This window comes from Zingiber officinale, chromosome 9A, assembly GCF_018446385.1.
Source record: "Zingiber officinale cultivar Zhangliang chromosome 9A, Zo_v1.1, whole genome shotgun sequence".
In the NCBI taxonomy this organism is placed as follows: Eukaryota; Viridiplantae; Streptophyta; class Magnoliopsida; order Zingiberales; family Zingiberaceae; genus Zingiber; species Zingiber officinale.
In genome coordinates, this window is record NC_056002.1 from 98,039,955 (window position 1) to 98,061,216 (window position 21,262).

The 21,262-nt window shown below is 38.1% G+C and overlaps 2 protein-coding genes across 4 annotated transcripts; both read left to right on the forward strand.

Moving 5' to 3' along the window:
- Nucleotides 1-8,660: 8,660 nt before the first annotated feature.
- On the forward strand, nucleotides 8,661-11,636 carry LOC122020630 (zinc finger BED domain-containing protein RICESLEEPER 2-like). Its single transcript, XM_042578632.1, has 2 exons — nucleotides 8,661-8,860; nucleotides 9,321-11,636. Exon 2 carries the CDS (start codon nucleotides 9,325-9,327, stop codon nucleotides 11,443-11,445), a length of 2,121 nt encoding a protein of 706 aa, XP_042434566.1. The 5' UTR covers nucleotides 8,661-8,860; nucleotides 9,321-9,324; the 3' UTR covers nucleotides 11,446-11,636.
- A 2,017-nt stretch (nucleotides 11,637-13,653) lies between these two features.
- LOC122018827 (ankyrin repeat protein SKIP35-like) lies at nucleotides 13,654-18,905 on the forward strand. Of its 3 annotated transcripts, none has more exons than XM_042576258.1 (5): nucleotides 13,654-13,791; nucleotides 14,248-14,427; nucleotides 14,594-15,242; nucleotides 15,464-15,896; nucleotides 17,742-18,905. In XM_042576258.1, exons 3-5 carry the CDS (start codon nucleotides 14,623-14,625, stop codon nucleotides 18,528-18,530), a joined length of 1,842 nt encoding a protein of 613 aa, XP_042432192.1. In that variant the 5' UTR covers nucleotides 13,654-13,791; nucleotides 14,248-14,427; nucleotides 14,594-14,622; the 3' UTR covers nucleotides 18,531-18,905. The 3 variants fall into 3 exon arrangements, with proteins under 3 accessions (XP_042432192.1, XP_042432194.1, XP_042432193.1); XM_042576259.1 differs by lacking the exon at nucleotides 13,654-13,791 and adding an exon at nucleotides 13,826-13,907; XM_042576260.1 differs by lacking the exon at nucleotides 14,248-14,427.
- Nucleotides 18,906-21,262: the final 2,357 nt, after the last annotated feature.

Below are 21,262 nucleotides of genomic sequence, written 5' to 3' on the forward strand. Positions count from 1 at the left end.
TTAGTAGGCTAGCATAGTTAAAATTCCTCATTTATAAATAACTAAGTGGGAGAGGATTTTTAAATAAATCCCATGGTCTCCATTACTGGTTTGTAAGTGATGCAAACAAGCTTGCGTTGGCTCGAGTGCCTTCCTCCATAACGGATGAGCTTGGTTGTGGATCACTAGAACAGACTTCCATTTTGGATGACTATAGGAAATTAATTAAGAGCGTGTGATCTTCCCCAACGGAAGGGCATAATCTTATTAATGGACTTAGTGTCAAGTAATGGTATACACTTAGACACATCTAATAGTATCCTCCCAACGGAGTCACTATTATTATTTGTGTGACCAAATAATACCAACTATTAATTTTATTTGTCAAAAGTTAGGTTGACAAGATAATAAAATTAATGGGTTAAAACCCTCCTTTACAAATGTTGAATTTGTATCGTCCACACTAACGTGGCATACAAAATTCACGGTGTAATGAGGTGTTGGTTAATTTAAAATAGTATTGTTTGAGGAATCAATATTATTCTAAATTTAGAGTTCCGACCAAAAGTTATTTGTGATTCTTAGGATGTCTTTCAACCCACTGTCCATCATACTTCAACAGAATAGACTTACCTGGACATTGTTCTTATTGCTGAAAGCTATAAATATGTCTGACTGAGCTTGTCCTGATGCACCCATTGGTGAATCTACCCAAGAGGAGATTGAATATCATAGGAAATGGGTAAAAGCGGATGAGATGGCGCGGTGTTACATTTTGGCTTCAATGTCAAATGTATTGCAACATCGACATCAAGATTTACCAACAGCCTATGATATTATGAACAATCTCAAGGAACTCTTTGGTCATCAAGATAGGGCTTCTAGGCAAGAAGCCATGAGAAAGATAATGACACCACCATGCAAGAGGGTACTCCTGTAAGGGATCATATCCTAAAGATGATGGCTTATCCGAGCGAGATACGGATCCTTGGAGGAGAAATTGATGGGAAACCCGGATCGATATGATCCTCCAAACGCTACCTAAGTTTTCGCTTGAACTATAATATGAATAAGAGGGTTTATTCATTAGCGGAACTACTGATAGAACTTGAAGGATTATTTCGTCACAATGCTCAAATTCACTATGTTGAAAATGGTTCTACTTCTAAAAAAGGAAGAAGAAGAAGAAACAAGTTGGTTCGAAAGAAAGTGAATAAATCTCAGTCTTTAAAAGTTGGAATGAAGAAGCAAGGGCAAGTGCTTCATCCGTGCGGGACATTGGAAGGCGGTCCTCGTAGGAACTAAAACAAAGGTATATCTCATACTCTAGTTGTTGAAACATGTTTAGCGGTGTTATCTACCGGTACGTGAGATACGGAGCCATTGATCATGTCTGCAATTCCTTGCAGGAACCCGACGACTATCTGAAGGAGAAATTAGTCTACATGGGCAATGCTACTAAGGTGGCATTGCAGTGGGAGGCGTCTACTTATCTTTTAGTAGAAATAGGAATTTGGTTTTAAGAAATTGTCTTTATGTACCCAGTTTTAGAAAGAATTTAATTTCGGTTTCTAAACTGTTTTTAGATGGATATTCAGTTTCTTTCAGTAACGATGTAGTTATTAAAAGAAATAAAGTGATTATCTGTTCCGGTGCATTAGTTGGCAATTTGTATACTTTAAATCTAATTTCTTCCACAAAGCAAAACATGGAAATTTATAACTCATCTTCTAATTCTAATAAGAGAAAAGAACCTTGAAATGAACCAAGCATATCTTTGGCATCTAAGACTTGGTCATATTAATTTAAGTAGGATTCAGAGGCTTATAGCCGATGGACTTTGAGTTCATTAGAGTTGGAAAATTTTCCAACTTGTGAATCTTGCTTAGAAGGTAAAATGACCAAGAGGCAGTTCAAGGCCAAGGGGTATAGAGCCAAAGTAGAGTTGGTTCACTCGATTTATGTGGTCCTATGTCCGTCCGGGCAAGAGGAGGTTTTGAATATTTTGTCTCTTTCATAGACGATTATTCAAGATATGGATACATTTACCTAATGTGCCGCAAGTCCGAGTGCTTTGACAAGTTCAAAGAATACAAGGCGATGTGGAGAAGCGATTAGGTAAAAGTATCAAGACACTACGATCGATCGTGGTGGCGAATACCTCTTAGGAGAGTTTAGGAATTACTTATCGAGGTGAATCCCAATTGTATGCACCTGGAACACCCCAACGGAATGGTGTAGCAGAGCGAAGGAATAGGACTCTTATGGAAATGGTTAGATCGATGATGAGTTATTCGAATTACCAAATTCGTTTTGGGATATGCTCTGGAAACAACAGTACGTTACGAACTTAGTACCTTCTAAATCAGTTTCTTCTACTCCCATAGAATTGTGGAATGGCGAAAACCCAGTCTAAGACATATTCGGATTTGGGGTAGTCCAGCACATCTGAAACCAGATCTTGATAAGTTAGAATCTCATCGAAGTTCGCGTGTTTGTAGGATATCCCAAAGGAACGAAGGTGGTTTATTTTATAGTCCTAAAGACCGGAAGGTCATTGTTAGCACCAATGCCCAGTTTTAGAAGAAGACTATATAATGGATCACAAGCCCAGTAGTAAAGTTGTTTTAGAAGAACTTAGAGAGGACATGTCTACTTCAATACTAACAGGACAAGATGAAGTACCACAAGAGGCGCAACACGTGTCACACATGATACACAACCACGGATAGTGCCTCGTCGGAGTGGGAGGGTTGTGAGGCACTGAAAGATTCATGTTTTGGGAGAGTCTTGGACTTGATCCCGGGAAAACATGATCCCGATCATATAATGAAGCACTCCAAGATATAGATGCAGACATCTTGGCAAAATCGATGAATTCCGAAATAGAGTCTATGTACTCTAATAAGGTCAGGAGCTTGTAGAACCACCCGATGGTGTAAAAGCCGTTGGATGCAAGTGGATCTACAAAAGGAAAAGAGGAAGACGGGAAGGTAGAAACCTTCAAAGCTAGGCTTGTTGCGAAAGGGTACACTCGGAAAGAGGGAATCGATTATGAGAAACTTTTCACGGTAGCCATGCTTAAGTCTATCCGGATACTCTTATCCATTCGCTCATATGGATTATGAGATTTGGCAAATGGATGTCAAGACGCTTTCCTTAATGGAAGTCTTGAAGAGAACATCCATATGAAGCAACGGAAGGATTTATTGAAAAGGCAAAGAGCATCTAGTATGCAAGCTCAATCGGTCCATTTATGGCTGAGCAAAGTCTTGGAACATCCGGTTTAATGAAGTAATCCAGTCATATGGATTTATTCAAAGTCCGGATGAGTCTTGTGTATATAAAAAGTGTAAGGAAACGTGGTGGTATTTCTTGTACTATCGTAGATGATATTTTGTTAATTGGCAACAATGTCAAGGTATTATCGGCGTAAGGGTATGGTTGTCCAAACAATTTGATATGAAGGACTTAGGAGAATGTGCACATATTCTTGGGATCAAAGTTATAAGGGATCGCAAGAAAAGAATGTTGTGTCTATCCCAAGCTTCATATATAGATACAATCCTTGCTCGTTTTAGCATGCAAGACTCCAAGAAAGGTTTCTTACCTTTAGACATGGAGTAGCTCTATCTAAAGAGATGTCTCCAAAGACATCAAAGAGATAGAGGACATGAAAGCGATTCATTATGCTTGGTGTAGGAAGCCTAATGTATGCAATGCTATGTACGAGACCCGATATCTGTTTTATCGTAGGCATGGTCGATATCGAGTAACCTGGACAAGGACATTGGATTGCGGTAAAGCATATATTAAAGTACCGAGAAGGACTAGGGATTATATGCTAGTTTACAAGGCAGATGATTTGCTATGGGTTTTGATTTTCAATCGATAGGGACAATAGTAAGTCTACATCGGGCTATGTGTTTACTTTAGGAGGTGGAGCCATTTCATGGAGGAGTGTTAAGGTGCTTTTGGACTCAACCATGGAAGCTGAGTATGTAGCCTCTGAGGCGGCTAAAGAAGCAGTATGGCTCGGGAACTTTCTAATGGACTTAGATGTGATTCTGGTTTGCCCAAGATCATCACAATTTATTGTGATAATAGCGGTGCAATTGCAAACTCGAAGGAACCACGAGCTCATAAGGCGAGTAAACATATAGAGCGCAAGTACCCGATACGAGATATCGTAAAGCGAGGAGAAGTTGTCATCGCCAAGATTGCATCACGTGGATAACCTGGATCCTTTCACTAAGGTCCTTCCCGAAAGCTTTCGATCGGCATGTGGAGGAATGGGAATCAGATGTATGGTAGAAGATATGGCAACTTAGTCATTAGTATAAGTGGGAGATTGTTGGAGTGTATACTGAAAGCCTAAGCTTTGTAAACATTCATTATGAATAAAGAATCACATTTGGTCTAATTATCTACATTTGTTTGTAGTTGTTCATTTAATTTATATTGTAGATAACATAGTATGTGGTGTCACATCAGAAGATGATATCAGTGCCTTATAAATTATAAACAGTAGCTCACGACCAGAATGGAAAGGAACAAACCATTAGAAGGTCGTAGTGTAATTAGGTATTAGTTTATCTTGACTATATAATTACACTAGTACACTCAGAGTGTATTGAGTAGGACCATTTGAGGTCGTTCCTTTTATACTGACTTTATAAAGGAACAAAGACCTCAGTTATTATGGAAGTGTGTGCTCTTAATCCTAATATAATAACAAGCACATATGTTTGATATTTATTTCTTTAATTTATCAATGGGTGAGATTTAGTTCGATGAATCAATAAACCCGATAAATTGGGAAATGGTATCACTCATAGTGTGTGTTGTTGATTATAGAAGGAAACTGTGTCCTAGTGATACTAGGTTGATAATGTCCTCAAGAGGAGCTCATAAAGATTGTCATGTTAAACCCTGCAGGTGGACTTAGTCCGACATGATAATAAGGTTGAGTGGTACTACTCTTGGACTTAGATATTAATTAAATGAGTTGTCAGTAACTCACTTAATTAGTGGACATTCGATATCTTAAACACAGGGAGACTAACACACTCATAATAAGAAGAAACCCAAAAATGTAATTTGGGATTGGTGCGGTAGTTCAATGATAGTTCTCTAGTGGAATGAATTATCATTGATAAAATTAAGTTGTGTGTTCGGGGCGAACATGAGATGCTTAATTTTATCGGGAGACCAAAACCAATTCCTCCTCTCGGTCCCTATCGTAGCCTCTTATTTATAGAGTACTATACCCACATATACCCACCTTCTATACCCACCTAAAGGGGGTCGGCCAAGCTAGCTTGGGAACCAAGCTAGGGCCGGCCTAAGCTTGGGTTTAAGGTGGCCGGCCCTAGCTTGAACCCAAGCTAGTAGGGCCGGCCATAATTAATTAAAAAGAAAATTTAATTTTAATGTTTATTATTATGTGGAAGATTTAATTTAAAAGAGAATTAAAATTAAAATATCTCTCTTGTAAAAGATTTACAAAAGATTAAAGAAAGAGATTAGATCTCTTTCCTTATTTGTAGATTGGAGAGATGTTTTATTTTCTCTTTAAAATTATTCACATGTTAATAAAATTAAAATTATAGATATTTCCTTTTATTAACCATGAAGAGATTTTAAAGAGAAATTTTATTTTTTAAAATTTCCGGAAACAAATAAGGAAAGTTTTAATTGTTGATTGAAACTTGTCCAATTTGCTTCCTATTGATTTGGCCGGCCATCATTGTTTAATTGGGGAAATATTATTTTATTTTTCTCAATTAAATCATGTCAAGGAAATTAAGGAAAATTTATTGTAATTAAATTTCCTAATTTACCTAGGCCAAGGAATATAAAAGAATGGGTGAGGGTGCCTTCACAAGACACAACATCTATTATTCCTCTCCCTCTTTTGTTCCTTGGTGTGGCCGTCCATCATCTTCCTCTTGTGGTGGCCGAACCTCTCTCCCTCCCTTGGAGTTCTTGTGGTGGCGGATACTACTCGGAGAAGAAGAAGAAGAAGGAGAAAGCTAGCATCTCTTGGAGCTTGGTTAGTATTTTGGTTTTCTCCTTGGTAAAGCTTTTCTTTTGTGGCCGAACCTTGCTTGGAGGAGAAGAAGGTGGTTGGTGGTTTCTCATCTTGGAAGATCGTTGTCCACACAACGTCCGAGGTTAGAAGAGGAATACGGTAGAAGATCAAGAGGTTTTTTTCTACAAGGATAACTAGTAATTTCTATTTCCGCATCATGCTAGTTATTTATGGAAATAATACCAAATACAAGAGGCTTACGTTCTAGTATTTCGAATATGTTTTTTCGAAGTTGTGTTCTTTTGTTTCTTTCTTTTCCTTGTGATTTGATTGTTCTCTTTGGTTAACCTAAAGTTATTTTAGGAAATTAAATATTAGCTTTCTATTAAAGGTTTTGTCTAGTCGGTGGTGGTTGCTCCCATATCCAAGAAGGCCATGTGCCTCGCCACGTCAGTACTGGGAACCTTTTATGGAAATTAATATTTAATGGAATTAATAACTTAAGGAGACTTGGGTCGAACGTGTTAAGTTCCACAGGAGATCCAAGTCAAAACCTAAAAGAACAAATAGATTAAGTTTTGGATCAAACGTGTTAAGTTCCGCAGGCGATCCAAAATTTAATTTAAAAGAACACATGGTAGCTAGGAAAAGGTTCAGACCTTTGTACAAAATTTTTGTACAGTGGAACCTATAGGTTTTCCGAGTAGCAACCAACAGACCCGTCAACTTGGTGGGTTGGGAGATTTTCAACCCAACCCAATCCAAGGCAGGTTGCGAGTTTGGCGGGCCAACCCGCGAACCCATCATATTTTTTAAAAAATAATAAAAAAAATATTTCATATCTTCAATATTTTTGTTCGGAAAGGTTTTATCAATTAAATGTATTTATAAATATGTATTTTAAATATAAATGAATACAAACGAGTATTTATGTGGGATGAAAAGTACTATTTTTATTTTAAAATTATAATAAAGAAAGATAATAAATTGATATAAAACTTAGCTTACATGAGTTTCTCAACCCGCAGGACAACCCAAGTCCGTCGCGAGTCGACCCACGTGGGTCGCAGGCCTAGGCGGGTCGGCCCACGACGGACTTGGGTTGATAAAATTTCAACCTAACCCGCTTAAATTGTTTAGTGGGGAGGGCCAACCTGACGGGCCCAACCCAAATTGATGGCTCTAGTAAGATGTAACAATCTTCTAATTAGAAATGAATGCTCCGTGGGCTTACTATCGCATGAATCATTTTTCCTAATGTATGAAATGAATGTTCTTATTTGGTCTTTGTGACTAATTAATTTATGTTCTAGTTTTCATGACTTGATTATCATAAAGTCTATGTGACTTATTTGATATTTGTGATTAATTAATTTTACTTTGGTCTTTGTGACTTGATCGTCAAATAGTTTATGTGACTTAATTGGTCTATATGACCAATTAATGTTTGGCTTTGGCATTGTGACATGATCATCTTATAGTATATGTGACTGACATGGTCTATATGACCAAATAACCTTTTTGGATTAACTTGGACGAGTGGGAGATGTTGGACATTGCACAGTTGCAACATTAGGAAGGACGTTGCATCAGTTGCAATGTTAGGAAGATGAAGGTGTGTCTTTTCACCTTCATCTTTCCCCATTGAGTGTCATCAAAGCATCATTTTATAATCGATGCTTGCTTCCTATATAAATTGACATCTAAGAGTAATCAAAAGACAAACGTGTGAAGGTGATCAGTGTGTGCACAGTGGAGCGACGATGGGCAAAGAGAACATCTCTCAAGAGGGATTTCACTCGTGAAACTTAAAGGGATTTCTAATTTAATCTATGATCACACTTCCGACAATAGTAGCACCTTCGTCACGGCTTCTTCGATTTCTTCTCGAAAGATCACTGTAAGTCAATTATTAGTTCAGATTTTGTGTTTGTTTCATGCTATCAAATACGATATGATTCTAAATGATATCGTCTGACAACCTTTCATAATATTGCTCGACAGATTTTAAGTAATATTGCTCTGCAGACTATGAGGATATTACCTTGCGAACCTCAACCAGATTGCTCTGAGACTATGAGGATATTACCTTGCGAACCTCAACCAGATTGCTCTGTGAATTTTAAGTAATATTGCAGGATATTGTCTTGTGAACTTTGAGAATATTGCCCTATCAACCTCCACCATATTGCTTTACAAATTTTATTCAAGCACATTCGACTACATAATCCGGGAAATTTTATTACACCCCTTGAAATAAATCAGGTTACCATCCGCTACTATAAAATAAAAAAAAAAATAGACTATTCATTTTAATAAAAATTATGACAAAAAATTACTATGGTATCCAAATTCTCATTATCAAAATTATTTAAATTTTATCAAATTATTTAATTTTATAAAATATATATATACATATTAAAAAAGTTATAATTAAATTATAAATCTTAAATTCTAAATTTTAAAATCATTTAAAAATAGGTATAGTAACTCATAATGATAGTGGATATTTTGGGAGTAAAATTACGGACGCCTTTTGATTATTTTTTTTTTTAATCCTGTACCTATTCGGGCAAATTTGCAGGTCCGGTCCAGAGAACCGAACCGGTGCATTATAAATAAGGCCCACGGGTTTGGCCCATGGGCAGACCCGAGAAAACCCTTGTGCTTCCGGGACGCACGACGGCGCGCCCAGGTTGCTCCCGGTTTGGCCCAAAACCCTAGTTCTTATCGCCGGATCTCGGCCTCCGCCTACCGTCGTCGTCGCCTGCGGCGGCGGAACCGCCCTTGTACAGCCTTCTTCCGCTGGAGCCCGCAACTAGATATCCTGCGGATCGGATCCTGGAGGTATACACCTGCTTACTGCTTCTCCTGCGATCTTTAGCAGTGAACTCCTCATTTGTTGTCGAGTTTCTCGGTTGTCACCGGCAGGTTTCGAGTATATTACTCCTTCAGTAGATTTAACTTTGTCTTGAACTTGCAGGTCTTGCTTTGTTACATTGTGATTATATTTCCCCGCTGGAAACTATTTATCATATTGATCTTCTGCCATTAATTCTGTAGAACTCTTTGGTGTTTATGAAATTCTAATTCAGTTTCAGAGTACCGTTGAGGGTTTTATTCAAAATGGTAATCTAAAAGGTTGAGAAGAAATAATGAATGGTATATTGGGAATTGCTGTAAATATTGTAGTGATAACAATCATGAAATCCTTTTTTTTGGTAATAAATTTCTACTCTGTGTACTCAATTTAAGGAATATCGAAAACAGTCCTCAGTAAAATAGTTTATTTTGTTACATTATGCAGCACAATGGAGGCTAGCGACTCTGAAATGAACATGGAAACTATGAAGGCTAGTGACTCTGAAATGAATATGGAATCTATGAATGGTGATCCAGTGAACGTTCCAGTGAACTTGATGCCAGTGAGCACAGCGGTTATGGATGTAGAAACAGCACCAAGAACTACAAGAGGAAGGAGAAAGAAATCGATGGTGTGGGAACACTTCACTGTTGAAGTTGTATCTGGAGGATGTACTCGAGCTTGCTGCAAACTATGCAAACAAACCTTTGCATACAGTAATGGTTCTAAGGTAGCAGGTACTAGCCATCTTAAGAGACACATTTCACTGGGTTCCTGTCCAAAGATTAAGAATGGAAAGCAACAACTTCCATTAGCCTCCACCACACAATTTGAGGGAGATACAACTGATCCACCCAAAAGACGCTATAGAACTTCTAACATGCTGAATGTTTTTGAACAGGAACAGAGTGTCACATACCTAGCAAAGATGATAATTTTACATGAATACCCACTCCATATGGTTGAAAACCCTGCTTTTGTATCCTTTATTCAAAGTCTCCAACCACATTTTAAGATGATTGATATTAACTCCATTGAAGGTGAAATCTTATCTATATTCCACACAGAAAAACAAAATCTCATGCATGTCTTTCAGACCATGCCTGGGAGGATCAGTCTCACTGTAGGACTGTGGACATCGAGCCAGAGTCTAGGTTATATTTGCCTCAGTGGCCAATACATTGACAACGAGTGGAAGTTGCACAGAAGAATGCTTAATTTCCTGATGGTATCCTCACCTCATTCTGAAAATTCCCTGAGTGTGGCAATTTCTGTTGGTCTATCGGATTGGAATATGAAGAATAAGTTGTTCGCTGTCACTCTAGACAACGAATGTTCATCACATGACATCTACAGCTCTAATCTCAGAGGCCATCTTTCTGACAAGAATGCACTTATGCTCAAAGATCGATTGTTTGTTGTGCGATGTTATGCAAATATCCTGAATGTTGTTGCACAGGATCTGATTGCTTCAGTTCAAGAAATTTTATACAACATTCGGGAGAGTGTGAAATTCATTAAAGCTTCTCAATGGTCAGAAAGAATTGATGAAATTGCCTCACAAACTGGAATTCCTGTCAGAAAAGATCTTTCCCTTGACGTGAAAACTCTGTGGAATACAACTTACCTTATGTTAGATGCTTCATTGGAGTACAAGCATGCATTTACTTTCTTAGAGACATGTGATGACAATTACAATGAAGCACCATCAGCTGATGACTGGAAGAAGGTGGCCGTGGTTTGCACATACCTGAAACTTTTGTATGACTCTGCAAACACTATCATGACAACAATAGATCAAACTGCAAATATATTTTTCCATGAAGCATGGAAAGTCCAGCTAGAGTTGACTAATGCGATTCTGAAAGAGGACACAATTGTGAGCAGCATAGCTAAAAAGATGCATGAAAAGTTTGACAAGTATTGGAAAGATTGCAGCCTTGTTTTAGCTATTGCTGTGGTTATGGACCCTCGCTTTAAGCTGAAGCTTGTTGAGTTTAGTTTCTCAAAGATTTATGGTGAAGATTCTGCCAGATATCTTAAAGTAGTTAATGATAGTATTCACGAGTTATATCATGAATATACTGCCCAGCCAGTAACATTGATGACTACTTATGTGGATCATGGGGAGGCTAACCATGTGAATGGGAATGAGGACATTCAACCTTCAACTTCGCATCCCATGGGAGATGATCTTATAGACTTTGATATCTATCTCTCCGAGGTGTCAGCGAACCAGTCAGTAAAGTCTGAGTTAGATCAGTACTTGGAAGAGTCTCTTGTCCCACGGTCCCAAAGCTTTGATATCCTTAATTGGTGGAAGCTCAATAACATCAAGTATCCTACACTATCCCATATGGCTAGAGATGTTTTGGCCATTCCTGTATCCATGGTAGGCCCTCTCTGTTCCATCTTTGATACAGGGACGGGAAGTAGAGTGCTTGATGATTATCAAAGTTCTCTACGTCCCGAAACACTGGAGGCTCTTTTTTGTGTGAAAGACTGGCTCCAATATTTTCCCATTATGGGAGATCTACCATCAACTGCAATCGTCAAAAGGGACTTCTAACATGTCAACAGCTATAACTTTTATCAACAAACAATTGCTCGATGATATGAGATTTGTCACATTGTCACTTGTTTGATTTAATAGACCTAGGACTGTATTCTTCAATCAGCAGCTCTTTCTAAGGATCCAAAATCTGTAGTTTCCATTGTATTGCTATAATTTATCATCTTATTCATGCTAGATGATGTGAATGTGTTGGTTTTCTGAGCAATAGGTGTTCTATTATGTGGCTCTTCATAGTCGTGTATAATTGTTCCATTGGTACTAGGGGTGGGTTATTATAACTTGAACCTGCATTAAAACAAATCAAAATGAAACAAGATGAAGTCCAACTAGCTCTTGGTTTTATCATGCAAAGTTTAAAATCAAACTTGCTAACAACATTTCTTTCTCTTATTAATTGTGTTTAGGAGGTGGACAGAATCCAACTCCCAGTGGAGCATGCCTTCACCAACATGGTGTCCATGCCTAAATTATATAATCAAAGAACCCCTATTCACCACCTTTTTACTCTCTTTGCTTGATGCTAACACAGCCATACATGAGCCAAAGACCACACTCTGAATCCGGTTTAAAGTTCTCGGTAATCATGTTATAAACTCGATTAGGAGCGCAGTTAGGTTAGATCAGGGCTCATTAATTAGCTCACATGGGCCCTTTCATTTGGTTGTTGAGATGGGACCTAGGAGATGTTAGTTGAGAAATCTGTCTCAAGCTCAATCATTCTGCACAAGAAAGTGTTGCTTGCCACCATAATCTAGTTATATATTTGAAATTTAATGGGTGAGTAGAACGGTAAAATTTTATTTTCTGAGCAGTCCATTCTGAAAATTTAAGAAAAAGACAACACTTTCTCAATGCACAGTGCCAAATTATTAATTTATAGACTAATTAGTTCTATCTCTATGCCAAACATTCTTTAGCACCGAGCGTTTGTTTTCATGTAATCCACGTCAGATTCCTAGCCTTTTGTGAGCTTGATTGAGATGCCAAATTCTCCATTATTTTTAATTATAAGTTAATTTACAATATAGTTTTTATATTATAGGAAATGTTGTATAAGTTTTTCCATAATATTAGACATAATCTAAGAACATACTTCTTGTAGATTCAATTTAATCTAAAATATAAATAATAAAAGTAACAATCACAAGAACTAATACTCAGATATTAGATATCACTTAATATGATCTGTATTATCATTTCAAGCCCTAACCTAACAACCTATGAAACTAAAAGTTGGGAGGGAGATTTGTGGGTTGTGGAATTGATGGTCGTGGAACAAAGACACTTTGATGAGATGAGAGGGACATGAGCACAATAAGAAGTAATGAGACTATTCTTATGATTGAGGTGGGGCCACTAGGAACCTAATGGATGGACCTACCACAGGAAAAAACAAAGAATTATTTCTTGGATGGTGGGATCTCTCCTACTAGTACTAGTGGTGACTCTCACTTTCATGAGAGATTAAAATAAAAAGAGAATCGTAATTTTCTTCTTCTTATTATTATTATTATTATTATTATTATTATTATTATTATTATTATTATTATATAATACCAACATTAATTATACTCTCTCCTCTCACTCTAATTTTTCATCTATTTTAATAGTCCATTAGAGAATGACTGTTTTAGTATAATAAAATAAACCATCAATTTCTCATAGATTCATACTTTTAGAAAAGAAAAATTCTTTCATAAATTATTTTCATGATTTACTTTTCTTTTACTATAATACTATAATGTTTCATCTATTTAAATAATTAAATTAAATAATTAATATAGAAAATAAAGATAAAATTTTCTATGTGAGTGAGTTAAGGGTATCTCCATTATTAGAGTTCTATATGAGTTTGTTTAATAATCTCTAATATATCATCTCAATCATATGAAAATATAAAAATTTTATTATTTTTCATAATTAAAAAAATATTCTATATATTTTTTTATAGATTCTACATTTTTTAAAATTTTTTAGGCATTATTAATTACTGATCCGTTATATTATTAATTTTGAGATAAAAAAAATAGATTTGATATTTACAATTTTTAAACTACACATTTCAAATTTTACATCCTTAATAATTAGAACATTTTCTTCAGTTTTTTCATTTCACACAAATTAATCTCCCAGAGATCGTAACAAAATAAAGTTAATATTTTTAAAAACCTTTCTATTTTACCGTTTATGTCTTTCGAGTGGCTGGTAATTAATAAAGAAACCAAAGCAATAAAAAAGGGCCTCCTTTTTCGTCTCCAAGGGGAGCTCCATCTTCCATTGGAGCCTGCAACTGAGCTCTCGCTCTCTCTCCCTCCCTCCCTTTACCCTCACGCCGCGAAGGTTGGTTTCGTTTTCTCTCCTTTTCCTGCGATTGCCCCTTTTGTATTCCTTTGTAGATCTCGCTGCAATTGGTTTTCATTGCCACCGTCCCCCTCCTTTTCGCCATTCGGCCGGCGGTAAAAATCGGTTCTTTTTGTTGGTGTTGCTGCTCGCTGGTTTGATCGTGGATCCTGTAGTAACAAAGATTAGTTTTTGATCGGTGCTTTTTGATTGCTATTTGGTTGTGGTTTTGAATGTGATCATTGTTTCGGGCTGCGATTGCCCTATTTTTGCCATTTTCTGCAATGGAATCCTTTTTTTAAAAAAAAAATTGTTACAGGCTTCTATCTGGTACGAACATGGATTCTTCTTCTTAAAATTTCCTTTTGGGGATATTTTTTATTTGTATGGGGGTGGCCTACGCGATGAATCCGATTCTTGTTTCAGGCCTTTATTTCTTTGTGTTTTTATTTTCAGGTGCCGTAGTAGATTTAGCTTCTTAGATTTCAATCTTATTAGTGGGGTTCTATGCATCATGCTGCTGCTGCTGCTTCACATTGTTTTAGTTGAAGTTGGCATGGTTTTGCGTCTGTGATGGCTGATTCATGACGAAAAGGGGAATCGGTTGTTAAATTTCAAGCCTTTCCAGTACTTGAGGTGGATCTATAAACAGATTTTTTTTTTTTTTATGCAAAAATCATCAAAGACTGTCCTTTATGTATGGTTCATCTTGAAAAGGGGTTGATTTGGTGCTTAGCAAATGCTTGTTCTGATTGAAAGAACATGATTTGGTTCTAATTATTTCATTTTTGTTTGGAAAAAGGAACTGAAAACTTAGTTGGCGTTGTGAAAATGGAGGATGAGAACAAGATCTTAATGATTGATGAGAAGGAGCCCATCCATTTGGTGAAAGATTGTCAACCAGAGGATGTCTTCTTCTCAGAGATGGAAATGGATCATCGCACGGAGGGTGACAAGGGTGAGGAAAGTGATGTGATTTTCTCAAGGGAGGCTCCTCTCATTACGAAGGACCCTCCAATCTGCAAAGGCCATAACCGAGGCACTGATATTGGCCGATCTAAAACTTATGAATTGATTGAAGAATCTGAGGTTCGAAAGAAGGATAAAAATAAGCAGGAAAAGAAACTCAGTAGGCAGGATAGAATTGAACTCGGTCGAATGTTTCAGGGAGCTGTTAGTTCTCAAGATTTAAAGCTTGCTGAGGAACTGATTCTGGTGGCTGATCCACAAAATCTTAATGACATGCTGTGTATAGCATTAGACTCCATATGGTTCTTGACCGCTAGGCAAGAACTGAATGGTATTACAGGTCTGATTAAGAAGATTGTTGCGAATGGAGCAAATGACTTCACAAGGGCAGCCCTCCGGACATCGTTTCTTGCTTCATGTGTTTCTGCATGTCAAAGTAGAACAATGAGTTTAGCTGATACAGTGGGCATTATGGCTCAAAGGTAAAAAACCAAGTCTCTCATAGCTTGTTTGTAGATGTAACTAGTTATGTTTATCTGCTTAATCTCGTCTAATTTCTCTTTTAAAATTTGACATAGTTCTTGATTTGGATTGGTGGACATTGATGCATAATTACCTGGCTTCCTATTTTCATTTCATTCTGAGATGAACCATGCTCTCTCCATGGATGGTGAACTAATACTCTTCTGATCCTTTTTGTCAGGTTGCATGAGCGCCTTCAAGAATGTCATGGTGATGAGGTTTTGAAGGCTGAAGCAAGTGTGAAGGTCCAAAAGTTCACAGAATGGGCCTTGAAGTGCATAGGAATCCACTCCCGTTGCCAAGATAACAAGGGTAAAAGGAATCATAGCACAATTCCAGAAGTCCAACTCCAGTTGTCGGCATTTAGGACCTTTTTAGATCTTGCTGGCAACAGCCTTACTGGAAAGGATTTTACCGAAGCATTTGATGCTGCGTGTTTTCCTCTTACACTCTTCTCTAGTTCATTTGACCCTGGTTGGGCATCTGGAATTTCAGCAACTGTTATACAGGGACTACTAGGGCTGCTTGTTGAGGGTGGTGCAGATAATGTAAACCAATGCTTTCTTGAAGCATCAAGATTCGGAAGTACAGAGCTTGTTAGAATTTTGCTGCAGGTAATTATCTAAATCTAGTTTGAGAATTATAATTGTTTAGGTTGTGTTAGCTGCATGGTAGTGAAACTCCGCATGAAGAACAAAGGTAACATGGTTTGTAGTTTATGTAGTAATCTCTAAAACATTTTATCTCCGTAGATAGACCTGTTGCATTCTACCATATGGTTGTAGATTGATTCCATGATAAAGTAAATTGGAAAGTTATAATGAAGGAGATGAACAATCACTCAGTGTTAGCATAAGGAAGAAATCATCCTTAAAATTTGATGGAAGATGTGTAATCCTATCATTAGAAAGAGCTAGAGATGGATGATTTCACAAAGTAAGTTTGGTTGTCGTAAGGTTCTGTCACAAACAGAAATGATCACCACTAGTGAAGGAATGAGCAGAGCTTTGTTGATTAAGGCAACTGCATATCCCTAACATTCACTGATTCTCAGACTGTATTCCACACAACTATGATTTTGAGTGTAAAATATCAACTCCTCATTGTCATAGATTATGCATTTGTTGGAATATGACTACTTCCTCATCTAATAAATATGAAACGATCGAATCTAAAAACTGAAGTGAAGATGCTTATAACAGATGCTGCTTTGCACTTTCTCTTTCTTTCTTTCGTGTCAATATCTTATTCATACTTTTGTCATCCATTGACTTAATTGTTACGCATGAAAGGTTGTATCAAGACTGAATTTAGGACATAAATCCATGAGTACTACTGCCAATCCTAATGAACATGATTAGTAAATTCAGTTAATATCTAGACCAATTCACGTGATCTCCTTGTAACACTTGGACATCTTTTGAACTCAACAGATTCTGCTTTGCACTTCCTCGTTCTTTCTTTTTAGTTGCACCATATTCATACTTTTGTCCTGTGTTATAGTTATGCGAGGTTTGCAGTATTTATGTAATATCGTAGATGCTTGTTTATGCATTCTGGTATTTTAGATTATGCAACACACTAGCAACTACTAGTTTTCTTACTTCAAGTAATCCTGTAATATGGTATCAATCTCGAGATTGGCAGTTGTTGAAGATATAGATGAACATGAATCTGTTATACAACTACGTCCACTGTTCCTCAACCTAAATAAAATGTAAGTTTAGGGACATCAAAAATTTGCTGAGTTAAGAGACTGCAGGACCCCATCGAAAAATTTAATTAATGTTTGGTTCAATCTCAAGTGTTACTTAAAGTTGCTAAGTTTAGAATGATCATTAAAGTCACTCATAAATCTTCCTAACTGATAGAACATGAGTTTCCATCTACATGTTTCCGGTGTTCCGTGTTCTCTTAATGCTATTGTTGATAAATAGTCATGCATCATAGTAACCCAATTGATATAGTTGAATGTTTGCTAGGTTATTGGTCTAGAATTCAATAATTCATTCTGAATTCGAGAACATAAATAAATTAAAAGCATAAATCTTTCCCTGAAAACACATTTTAGAACTGCAGCATGAAGATTAATAATTACTGAACTGCGTTTACCATATATGTGACATTCATATGCACGGACTTACACAGGCTAAAGACGATAAAGGCCAAATGAAAGAAGTGATCTTAGAGGGTTATGGTCATATGATGTTTTTTTTTACTTACTACTGTCTTTGGTGAAAGGAATCCTTAGTCTCATAATATCTATACCGAGAATCATAATGATTGAATTGATGTGATAAAGTTGAAAGTTTAGAGACGTATATTCCGCCAAGACAATAATCTAACATATTTCTTGTATGATAAAGTTTTTTTAGTTGAGCAACAAATGTTATAACATACATGGTATGGTCATCGTGATCCCTACTAAATTCCCTTTTTTTTTCTTTTCTTCCTCATAGATTGCTCAACGAAACAGCTTGGATGTAGACGTCGATCTTGCCTTAGGTTTCGCGTCGCATTACTGTAAAATTGGAACCATGGAGTGCTTAGTCGAAGAAGGGAATGCTGGAGCCTTCCTGGGCCCTCTTATGCGAGCTGCTGAGCACGGCTGTGTGCAAGTAGTAGAGTGGTTCGTCGAACGTGGATGTAGGGACATGGAGCTGTGCCTCGCTCTTACTGCTGCTGCTTCTTGCTGCCAGGTCGGCATTGTGGCTTACCTTCTCCTACACATCCCCCAGCATGTCCTTGCCGCCCTCAGCATTGAGATCCTCAAAGCGGCAGGTGAGAGAAGCAGCGGGTCTCTAGACGGCGTTGCATTCCTTCTCCGCAATGATTTCCTCGGTGATCCTGCAGCAACATATGCCGTAGCTGACAGCATTGCCAGGTCTTCCGATGAGGCTGTAGCTCCTGATCTGCGAGCATTTCTGAAGGAACATTGGTCGGAAGCCGCATTCAATGAGGGCCTGAACTACGGAGAGAACCACTTCGTAAATTGTATGAGGATTCTTAGAAGGGGCTCTTCGCCCATTTGTCTAAGGGACCTGCCCCCTCCCCTGGTGACTGCAATAGCATACCTGCCGCTGTATAGAGAGTGTCGGGAGGCGGGCAGCCGTTTGTTGCCACAGAAACTAAGAGGGCAGCTTGTGGAGGCAGCTATCAGGGTCAGCAGTAGGCCATTCGACAGGAACAGCCAGGCAAGAGAGCTTCTCACAATTTTGGAGGATCACCTTCCTACCTTCTTTCTGTAACTTGGATCGTCGCGGCTCCTGTTAATAGGTAAATTGGCGATAGAACAAGGAACCGAAAGGACAGTAAATGACCTTGCTCTAGCCATTCAGCTATTGCATCTAGAGTTACATTGCCGCCGGTGATGTTCAGATCATTTTATGTAGGAAAGTTGCACATCAGAGTAGTTTCGGGTATGGTTGTTTCAACCTCTTCGCAATGCACATGGGGGCATTGTGTTGCCTGTTTTGGAAATAATGTGTGGGTTTTATTTGGGAAGTTTAGTGTCGATATATGTTCGAATGTGTTGCTTGGTACCCCACTACATGGAGTTTGAGTATCAAACTCATAGGGTAGTAGTTTTTGGACATGTTTTGCAATGCCTTTGCGATCCTCTAGCAATTTGTCTTCCTGGAACTAATGAGATCATATATACAAAAGGAGTCGGTTTGCGCAAAAAACTTTACCACGAAGACGATACGTTTATTATTATCATTGGATCACAATGACAAAATTAGACGATACTTTTTCATTGCTTTAGAAACCTAAGAAAAACATCTACTTGAACTGTTTGTGCCACTTCAAACTGTGATCAAGAGTGCACAGAAAGAACAACACCTCACAGATCAATGCAAAATGATCAGCAAACTCTTCGAGCAATTCATTCGCAAGGGGACGCAATCTTCCTTACATCCGAAGGCATAAAGGCCAAGATCATGAGCAAAACCAGTATGCCAATTGGGAGCAATAGGACGGCGAGTGGAGGCGGCGGCAGCACGGGCAGTATAAGTGGGAGTATCAACAATGAAGCAGTGAGGCAGAGAAGTACCAGAAATGACTCTGTATTGAAGTAGCATTTGGAGGAGAAACCTCTTTCGCTCGGTTCGCGTGGTTTTAGGGAGGAGCTCTTCTTCCTTGATCTGCCTTCCATTGGACTCAACACTTTGTGCTGATGGATCTGTTGAATGATTGTTCTTGATCTTCAGGGCAAGATTTGATCAAGCTGAAAACTGAGATGAAACCTTGTGAATGGTTCATCATGAAACAGAAACTTTTGAGAGAGTTACCAAAGCAACAACATATTGCAAGAAAAAAAAAAGGGTTAAATTAAAAAAAAAAATTGCATTAACATGGAATGAAAATCCACATGCCTTTCCCTATCCTAAGAACACAGGAGATTGAATTCCCTTCTCAATTGAAAACCATTTACTGAAACATCCCACTACAAAGAAGAGCATGAAGAGACAACCAGTATCAACTTTACTGTAAAGAATAAGGCACAAGATCAGTTCACTTTAAATGAGGCTTCAGATTTGAAAAGACAAGGCAGGAGATGCCTGTCTTTAGAGAAGACAACTAAATCAAATATGCTTCTGCTACAATGAATTTGTTGTGCTTAGTGGAAGCATAACCAGATGCACTGCACCCTTCCTAATAAATAAGGAAGGGGAAGAGCAAAATTGACCATGCTCCATCTGCTTAAGGAAATAAACTACAGTAATCAGCAATTCAAACTTCACAGAGGATCACATTAACTTTTGTCAGTTTTGAGATAAATCCAATGGAGATGGTGCCAACACATTGTGTGTATCAGTTCCTTTTCGATGCTCCCAAAGGCCAAAGCTGGTAGGCCAGGTTCCCTTCACCTAGCCATTTCCAGTTGCCTTCACCATTGTTTTCTTCTTTTCCCTGCTGCAACCCCATCACATGTCAATGACCTTCCAGTTTGTGGACCATTTATTATCCCACAATTCCCTTTCACTTGCCACAAATAGTAACACGAAAAACTTGAGTCATGAACTAGTTCAGCAAGGGTGGGAGACTCTGAATTGTGATGTTTTCAGTATCGATGATCATGTTCAGGAATATATAAGGACTTGAAACCTCAAAAGGCAGAAGGCTCACATAAATTAAAGGAAACAGCATCGCTTGCGCATTTCGTCATACACTCTGTGTGCGTCATGCGAGCCAGTCAGTACCTGAGAGTGTAGGAGCATCTCCTTTTCTGCGTCAGCTGTCTTCTTTCCCAAATCAGTAATTTGATTACTCGAGCAGGACATGGCCATTTTTGAGCCACGTAGTTGAACAACGTGTCACGGGCACGCATCGGATGTGGAGAGATGCTGTGCGCTGAACCTGGTCAGGATAAGGAGCGACGAGCTCAGCGTTGGCTCTCATGGCGGAACGCGAAAGCGGCACGCGCTCCATTCAGTGCTGCCGCAGGAAGGCGAGCTTTGTCCTGGTGTTTGGATCATCCAACGCGCTTAAGATCATCCTCCAAAGGCGAGAGGGCGGGCATTGATCAGCCCAGTCTCAAGTCTCAACCGCAAGCTGCTGTGCTTTTGATCAGTTGAGTAATTAATTCCGTTTCATTTATGTTCTTGTTTTTTTATTAATTTTGACGATTAAAATTTAAAAGATGATAACTTCAATGTTTTTTCAATATAAAATAAATGTTTTTAAAAGGAAATTAAAAAGATTATATATATATATATATATATATATATATATATATATATATATATATTTTGATCCGGATATGTGAGGGGGGCAAAGGCAATTAAGGGAAAAAGAAAGGGCATTTTGGAGATTTGCCCTCAATTAGGTTTTGGGTTTTTAAGTGAAGGTACTGTAGCAACCAAATAAGGAAAGGGTTTGGCTCGGGGTCGCCGCCGCACAGCAAAGGCTTCGTTCCTTCCTCCACCAACTCCTTTCACAGACTCTACCACGCGCCGGCAGTCCTCTTCCCTGTTTC

Bases quoted from the DNA above. Each gene is read 5' to 3' on its own strand.
- LOC122020630 (XM_042578632.1), top strand. From the start codon at position 9,325: ATGGAGGCTAGCGACTCTGAAATGAACATGGAAACTATGAAGGCTAGT.
- LOC122018827 (XM_042576258.1), top strand. From the start codon at position 14,623: ATGGAGGATGAGAACAAGATCTTAATGATTGATGAGAAGGAGCCCATC. The intron at 15,243-15,463 runs GTAAAAAACCAA...CCTTTTTGTCAG, and splicing joins GTGGGCATTATGGCTCAAAG to GTTGCATGAGCGCCTTCAAG. The intron at 15,897-17,741 runs GTAATTATCTAA...TCTTCCTCATAG, and splicing joins TTGTTAGAATTTTGCTGCAG to ATTGCTCAACGAAACAGCTT.